Raw genomic sequence first — 7,460 nt, 5'->3', positions numbered from 1 at the left:
GCTAAGAGGAAGAGAGCAGGTGAGAGGTAATAATAATCAAAAATACTTATGGGAACGCAGCAGGAATGGCTGTCAAAAGACCAACATTTTAATCAACAAACTTTGTACACAAGAGGCTTCCCACTAAGGAAGTACACGTACTCCTGCTTCTACCACCAGCCTCTACCACCTGGGCTTTTAAGACTCAGGATGGTCTCTGTTCTTCAAGCTTCTCTCAACAAGTATTTCCAGGGAGGGTGGTTTTCCAGAATCTGTCACAGGAGCAACATTCAACCCAGTCACTGTGGCACAAACTGATGTTGAAAGCCGTGTGTCTCTTCCACTCCCCTCTACATTCTCCTGGCCTTCCGTGGGCGGCAGCCGTTGTGTGGAAGCGGCGTGTTGTCGGTGATGGAGATGACCTCCAAACCTCCCATAGTCAAACCCTTGATGGCAGCCTGGAAGAACAAGACAGCAGATGACCCACTGTTACCAACACATTGAATGGCAGAGAAGGGAAAAAGCTCAGGGGAAAATAGTTTGGTCCTCCATCCAAAAATCGACTTGTTTCAAGGGTCCTGCCTAGAAATTACTTATTTTTAAGATAATTACAATCAGAAAATCTAGTTTAAGCCTAGCTGCTCCAGTCCCTTCATCAGCATTCCCATCAATTTTCCTACTTTAGTTGGATGAAATTCTAAAATTTCATTACTGGACACTTGAGTGATGAATCCTTTACATCACCTTCAGAAAAAACAAATCGATAGGTATGGTCACGAGACCAGCCTGAATTTAAAAAACCTGGATGATGCCCGAGAAAGAAAAATATGAAAAGAAACTGTGATGCTTACTTTGCGTCCTGGTCCTAGTCCTTTCACCATGACTCGTACATGCAATACACCCTTTCCACGTGCTTTCTGCAAAAAGAAAAGTGGTTAGTGTTCCCTTTGATATAATTACTGCTGCTCTGGCTCCTTTGGAGACTTTCATTCCCTTCTGATCTACTATCATAGTATTCTTTAACTAAAAATAAAGAGTAGGTAGTACTCGATACAGAAGACAAATATAGATATTACAGCACAAAGACACTAGGGGAAAAGGAGGCCTGGATACAGCCATGGCAGTTTCAAGAGAACTTCTGGGCTAGGCTGTCAGCTCTGCCTACAGAGAAAGCTTTAAGATCAAACTATCTGTGACCTAAAGCCAGGGCAGAAAATGACATTCAGGCATACGTGACTGAACTGACAAGGGACTAACAAGGACTAACTCAAAGCCGTTTTCCTTTCTCTAATGCAGCAACTTCTCTCCTGTGATCAGTGGATTCCTTCTAGAGAGTAAATTAGAAAAGCAGGCAAGCTTTATATTTGCTGTGCAGGAGTCCACACCTTCAGTGTAAAAATTCTAGGGGTTTGCAAATTGAAAAACACCTGCGGTAAAGCATAGCTGTGCTGCCACCACGTGGATGGAGCTCCTCTGGTCTTGCTTTCTGTGTACTGGTACAATTAATGTGCTAACAATTTTAACAGTGACAGAATAAACCTGGCCAAGCACAGCTATGCAGCTATTACGAGGCTCTGATGAGCACAGATTAATACTGAAGATGTTCTTATATTCCTCTGAGTCAACTACAATAAGCTGTTGGCCAGCAGTAGCACCAAACACCTCTGACATGAAAGACTGGAGTAAGTTCCACCTCATTTAGGATGAGGATTTTCAGTTTAACCTTGCCTCATTCTACAGTAATGAGGACCATGACACAGCCAGCCTCATCTTCTCCTGCCACCTGGACACCCACATGTTTTTTTAGAAACAATTACAGTAAACTCTATGCAGCTGGAAGCTCTGTGTGCCAGGACATCACCTTTCTTGACTGGAACTGCTGGCAGCAGCTCAGTTCTCTGGTGGCAGAGATCAAATATAAAACATGCAGCCAGTAATTACAGCTGCTTCTCAGTCCCCTACAGTGCAAAAATTGAACTGCTGCTGATTCAGGGGCTGTATTTCCAAAATGGCTGAGATGTTCACTTAGAAAAAAGGAGCTATGCAAACTGAAGCTAGAAAAGGATAGATTCCAAGTTACATTTCCCCATCACAACCTGCACAGCTAAGTTCACCCTCTGGGCATTTCTAACTGCTGTTTTAAACACGTTTTGTCTGTGTGAAGATGTGCAGTGTGTCAGGTGAAGCTAGGGAAGCTGTCAGCAAAAAGCAGTGTGCTGCTTGAGCGCTAAGGAACAGAGCTCTGGACTGCTGCCTGGGAGCAAGGCCTGTACCCAGGTAGTGGGGGGAGGCAGCCAGTGCTCCCCTCTGGGAGGGTAAGAATTATCAGTGCAGACTCACCATTGCTGCTGCCATGGCTGCAGTCTGTGCCGCGATGGCAGTTCCCTTCTTGGCATTCTGGAAGCCTTCTGTGCCACAGGACGTACGAGCAAATGGCTGGTTGTCAAAGCTGACCACTTGGATGTGGGTGCTACAGAAAGGGGCAATGGAAATCAGCAAGCTAGAACAAAGCTTTATTCTCCAGTTTATTCTCGCTCACCTTATTGGCACGGCTTGCCACAGGATTCCTGCCTAGCTTCTCCAAGCCACCCTAATTCAGCACTCCCTTTCGAGGTCTCCCACTTACAGGAACCTGCTGCAGAGACCTGGTCACCCTAATGAATCTGAGCGAGGTGGCAGAACATTTCTGGATAATGTATACTTTATCCAGGTACACCTCAGATACTGCTTAGCTCTTCCAGACCCACCTCACTCTCAGCATTTCACCTCTTCCATTTATTAAAAAAATGCACAACACACTTCTAGGACCTGAAAGAGTTTTAAGACACAGTAAAATATCACACTAGGGATCACTAATAAAATACAACTATCTCTTATGGAGAATCTGACAATTTTTTCAACAGCTGTACAATAATAGTGCTAGAACACTGGGCAGGAAGTAACCCACCATTAAAGCTGTAAGCATCTAATTATTCATATCAGAAAGCAGTCAATTGTGTAATAACAATCTTATTGGTGTTAAAGTCACTATAAGGACAGTTATGCTCCCGAACAGCACTGAGGTTTGAATTCAGTATTATCTTCCCAGTCATGCACACCACTCCTCTGGCTTTTTTCCTTTGAGCCTTTTGATCAAAACGAGGACTAGCCAAAGCCCAGGTCTGTTACAAGATTTTATATGAGAACAGGAATGGAGCAGTTCATTTGCTTACTTGTTGTACGTAGCTTTGATGTGAGCTATTGGGATCTCTTCAAAGATCTTTCCATCCCACCTCATGGAGTTCCTCTGCAAGATTGAAGGGCTGAGGAGCAAAACAAGAGTCATCAGGCATTCACTCGTGAAATTTTGCGAAGTTTGATTTCCTACTGGGAAAGAAGGAAGGGATCAAGTTTCCTTAAGACACAAGCTGCGTTTGTGATTGAGTCAAATCACTTCCTTTCCTTCCTCGGCTGAAAAACCACTGAAGGCGAGAAAACCTCCCGGCTAGAGGCAAATAGCAGCACCCTCCCGGCGCGGCCTGCCCGGCTCACCCCAGCTCGTCCACGCTCTGGTTCTCCGCCTCCTTCGCGGCCGCCGCCTCGGGAAGGTCCTGCAGCCTCCGAGGGCCGGTGCGTAGCGGCCGGCACAGGGCGGCGGTACGGGCCCTGCGGGAAAGAGACGGCAGCCGGCGGTGAGGGCACCGAGGCCTGCCCCGTGCACCGGCTCTGTGTGGGGATGGATGGGGGGGGGGGGGGGGGGGGCGGCCCAGCTGGGTCAGCCCAGAGCGAGGAGGATCCCGCCCCGGCGGGGCCCGTCCCCGCCGCTGCTCACCCCCACACCGCTCGGAGTAGCCGCTGCCCGGCGGCGGCAGCCAGCGCCGCGCTCATGGCGGCCCCCGCAGCTCGGCCGGGAAGGGCCCGCGCGAGGCACGACGGGAGCGGGGGCGGCAAGATGGCGGCGCGCAGCGGGCTGCGCCGCGCTGTCATGGCGGCGCCCGCGCAGCCGGCGGCGCCTTGGGGCCGGTGGTTTTGTACCGCTGCCCCACCTCGGCCGTGGCGGCTCTTCGGGGCGATGTGCCTGCTCCGGCTGCCCCGCATCACGCAGCCTCTCCAGAAGGAGGAGGAAGAGATGGCGGCCCTCATGGGGCAGGTAGAGGGGGGCCGGCGGGGGGCCTGCCAGTCGGGAAATGGCCGCCTCAGGCTGGCAGGGGAGGGCACTCCCCGGGGTTGGCGGCTCTGCACAGCCGATCTGGGGTGATGTCGCTCCCCTCTGTGAAGTGATGCCCAGCGCTCTGTGTGCGATTTGCTGCCAGCACGGGATATCGTGGGCCTAGGTAGCGCTCCCGTGGGCTTCCCCAATGCTGTTGGTGTGTCCCTGATAGAGGCTCCTGCTGTGAGCAGGGAAGTTCTGCTCGATCCCAGGGCAATTCCCATCGTCTGGCATTCGCTGAGGTAGAAATAATTTAATTCTGCTTGCCAAGTCTTGACTGTAGTGCTGGGGACTTAAGAATTCTCTGCATTGTTCTTCTAGATAGAGCTGGAGAAAAGCCAGTATTCGGATCATGAACTCCGTAAGCTGGAGGAGGAGGAGCAGGTCAGGAAGAGGAGGGAAAGCCTGTATGATGATGAAGAAGCACCTGGCAAAACAGTCATCATGGCTCGAGACCTGGAGGAGAAGTGGGAAGAGAAGTTACAGAGATTTGAAGCTGCTCCACGGATAACAGGTACAGGCTGAAGCTGGCGGTGGGTGAGAACACCCCAATTGTCTGCCACACACAGCTGAGTGCAATTCAGTAAAAGGAATGCATTTGCTGAGTCTTTTTTTATTTTAAAGAGAGTCTTGACTTTGTGGCAACGCTATTAACGCATGATGAATTAACTGGCTGACAAGCAAATCAGCGTTCCTGTGTTGTGAAGAGGTGTGCAACTTCAAGAGAGCAAAATGGTGAAAATGAATGTTGTTTTCAGAGAAGACAAATGTTTGTTTGCTTGGTTCCCAAGTTCTGCCTAGTGCTTTTGTTGATTTTTGTGAAGGTAGAGATCTAGACTGCTTGCTATAAATTCCTTCTGGAAATTAAACAGATTATAGTCTAGCAGTGGGTTCCAGCTGAATCCTGCATTGGCTTCCAGAGCGACTGGGAGCATTTCTGTCTAGATTTTTGTTTTGTTCTGTGTATCCATGTTTGTGTATTATTGCTGGGAGGGTGTGAGATGTAGAGGGGGTTGATGAATCAAGGGGATCTGAGCAGTGCTGCCAAGAGACTTTGTTTCCAGCATGTGTTGGTTTTTGGCAGATGCTGATAAAAACAACTATCGAACGTCATTGAACAGGAAGCTGGACAGTAACCTGATGCTTCTGGTGAAACAGAAAATCGGTAACCAGGAGCTGTGGCTCCTGCCTCAAGTGGAATGGCAGCCTGGAGAGACGCTGCGAAGCACAGCTGAGCGAGCCATGGCTACGTTTTTGGGTGTGTAGTTTGCCATGTGCCTGTCCCTCCCTCCTCTTTGTCCCAGTGGTTTTCTTCCCATGCCTTATCTGAAGGCTGTTTGCCATCTGCTGTAGTGAAATTGCCTTCCATCTGCTGGGAAAAGGCATTTCATGGCAGGGGGATGGAGCTCAATGGGGTGGGCATTCTGGCAAGAGCCATGATCCTGGGTAATCGGTTCTGTAACGGTACCGTGGCAGAGCAACTGCAGCGTGCAGAGGGCTGGCGGGCTGTGAGTTGGGATCTCTGGCTGCCAGCAGCTGCGGTGCTGGGTCTGGCCCTCGCAGTCTGATGTGGAAGCATCACCAGACGCGTCCGTGAATGGTTTAGGCTTGCTCCAGGTGCACAGTTTCTCCTTCCCTCTTGTCACCCTTTAGCAGTTTTTGTGGCAGATGTGTGATGGCAAACCCACATGTCCTTGCTTTTTGCTGTGGGTTGGCAAAGCTTGATACCTTCTCCCTCCCTCCCTCTCTCTGAGAGGACTCACTGGACTCCAGACAAGTTGTTTTTTCGTGAGGAGAAGGCTTACAGTTGGCAGTATTTCTGCTGAGAAACAGGGAAGAGTTGGTCTGAACCAGATACAGGGAGTGGCTTATGCTGCCTTTTTGTTATTACAGGAGAGCAGTTACTTTTGCTCTGTGTTCTTATGTCTTCTTTTCTTTCTCTTGCATTGCCGGGGTCTTGCAGGAGATCACATTCAAGCCAAAATCCTGGGGAATGCGCCATATGGGATTTACAAGTATAAATTCCCCAGGGCCATCAGGACTGAGGATAACGTGGGAGCCAAAGTATTCTTCTTCAAAGCCTTCCTCCAAAGCAGTGATTTGTCCCAGGCAGACCTGAAGGAAGATTACTTGTGGGTCACAAAGGATGAGCTGGGAGATTACTTGAAGCCAGAATACCTGAAAAAAGTCAATAGATTCCTTCTGGACTTGTAAGCGATAGGCTGTGCTCCAGCAGATGGGGAAGATGTGGGACGTGACTCCAGGGAGGAGCACAGCTGCTGCTTTGCATGGTCTGTGTGTATGAGATGTTAACTTGGGCTCTGGAGGATAATTTGCCTTTGCCTTATTTCCCAGTTCTCCTCACCAGGCCTGTACTGAATAAATATTAAAATTTATACTCGGAAGTGAAGCTTTCCTGAGGGAGTTCTTTGCTCTTGTTGAATCTTCCTCCTCCACCTCTTCTGGAAATGCATGTTGTGATTTTTTTTTTTTTTTTTTTTCCTCTCCTAAGTGTGAGATTCCCTGGGGCTGTGGTACCCTGGAGGCTCGCTTTCCTCAACAGACTCCTTTTATAGGCTCAAGCTCAAATGGTTTCCTCTATGCAATGGCTATTGCTTGTCTTTAGTGCCTGCTCTTTAATAAGAGCAGCACTGGAGGGTTATCTGTGTGTGTGTCCAGGTGGGAATAGGCCCTGCTGGACACAAGGGTGGGTTTTGGGGGAGATGGAAGCTGGGATATTCACAGTTTACTGACGTTTAATCTGTGTTGAAGCTGCCTCTGGACTAGAGTCCGTGATACACAGTGGCCATAGAGGACATGGGTGCATGAGGAATAGGCAGCAGCTCTATAGGTGAGTGCTGCTTTCCCACCCACACTGCCTTCCTCTTGAGCCTCAGGCTATCGCAGCAGACACTGAAGGAGGCTAACACTTGAGCAGCAGCTCTCTGGGCTGTGAGGCTAATTTTTCTTGGTGGGGGTAGGTTGCTCTGATGTTGCTGCCTCCTGGGAGCACCCTCAGAGGTGGCTCTGGGGAGTTCTTTGCTCCCATTCCTGATGCATTAGGCCAGCACTGCTAATCCAGCTGGGTCTGCTTTGGGTAGCTTGACCCTATACCCCAATTTCTTTATTAGAAGATCTATTCTGGGCTTATATGGTGCTGTCTCACCTCTCTGGGGCTGGTTCTATTTTTTGGAGGTTTTTTTCTGGTTGTTAATGTTGCTGTTTGGTAATCAGAGTGTGGCTGGACCTTGCAGAGAATCGGCCTTCTTCATTGACAGGGAGAGAGGGAGGA

General features: G+C 49.4%; 2 protein-coding genes across 2 annotated transcripts; one reads left to right on the top strand and one right to left on the bottom strand.

The window, feature by feature from the left end:
- Nucleotides 1-66: 66 nt before the first annotated feature.
- On the bottom strand, nt 67-3,721 carry MRPS11 (mitochondrial ribosomal protein S11). The gene is made up of 5 exons (XM_032994238.2): nt 3,511-3,721; nt 3,192-3,281; nt 2,320-2,449; nt 831-896; nt 67-437 (listed from the first exon to the last, which is right to left on the bottom strand). Exons 2-5 carry the CDS (start codon nt 3,254-3,256, stop codon nt 330-332), a joined length of 369 nt encoding a protein of 122 aa, XP_032850129.1. The 5' UTR covers nt 3,257-3,281; nt 3,511-3,721; the 3' UTR covers nt 67-329.
- MRPL46 (mitochondrial ribosomal protein L46) lies at nt 3,719-6,573 on the top strand. Its single transcript, XM_032994200.2, has 4 exons — nt 3,719-4,108; nt 4,490-4,682; nt 5,253-5,426; nt 6,132-6,573. The coding sequence occupies exons 1-4, from the start codon at nt 3,845-3,847 to the stop codon at nt 6,380-6,382; spliced, it is 882 nt and encodes a 293-aa protein (XP_032850091.2). The 5' UTR covers nt 3,719-3,844; the 3' UTR covers nt 6,383-6,573.
- The last annotated feature ends 887 nt before the right edge of the window (nt 6,574-7,460 follow it).

Source organism: Tyto alba, unplaced genomic scaffold, assembly GCF_018691265.1.
Source record: "Tyto alba isolate M040663 unplaced genomic scaffold, T.alba_DEE_v4.0 Super-Scaffold_41, whole genome shotgun sequence".
Classification (NCBI taxonomy): Eukaryota; Metazoa; Chordata; class Aves; order Strigiformes; family Tytonidae; genus Tyto; species Tyto alba.
The sequence above is the reverse complement of the archived record's forward strand: the minus strand, read 5'-3'. Positions and strand labels throughout refer to the sequence as shown.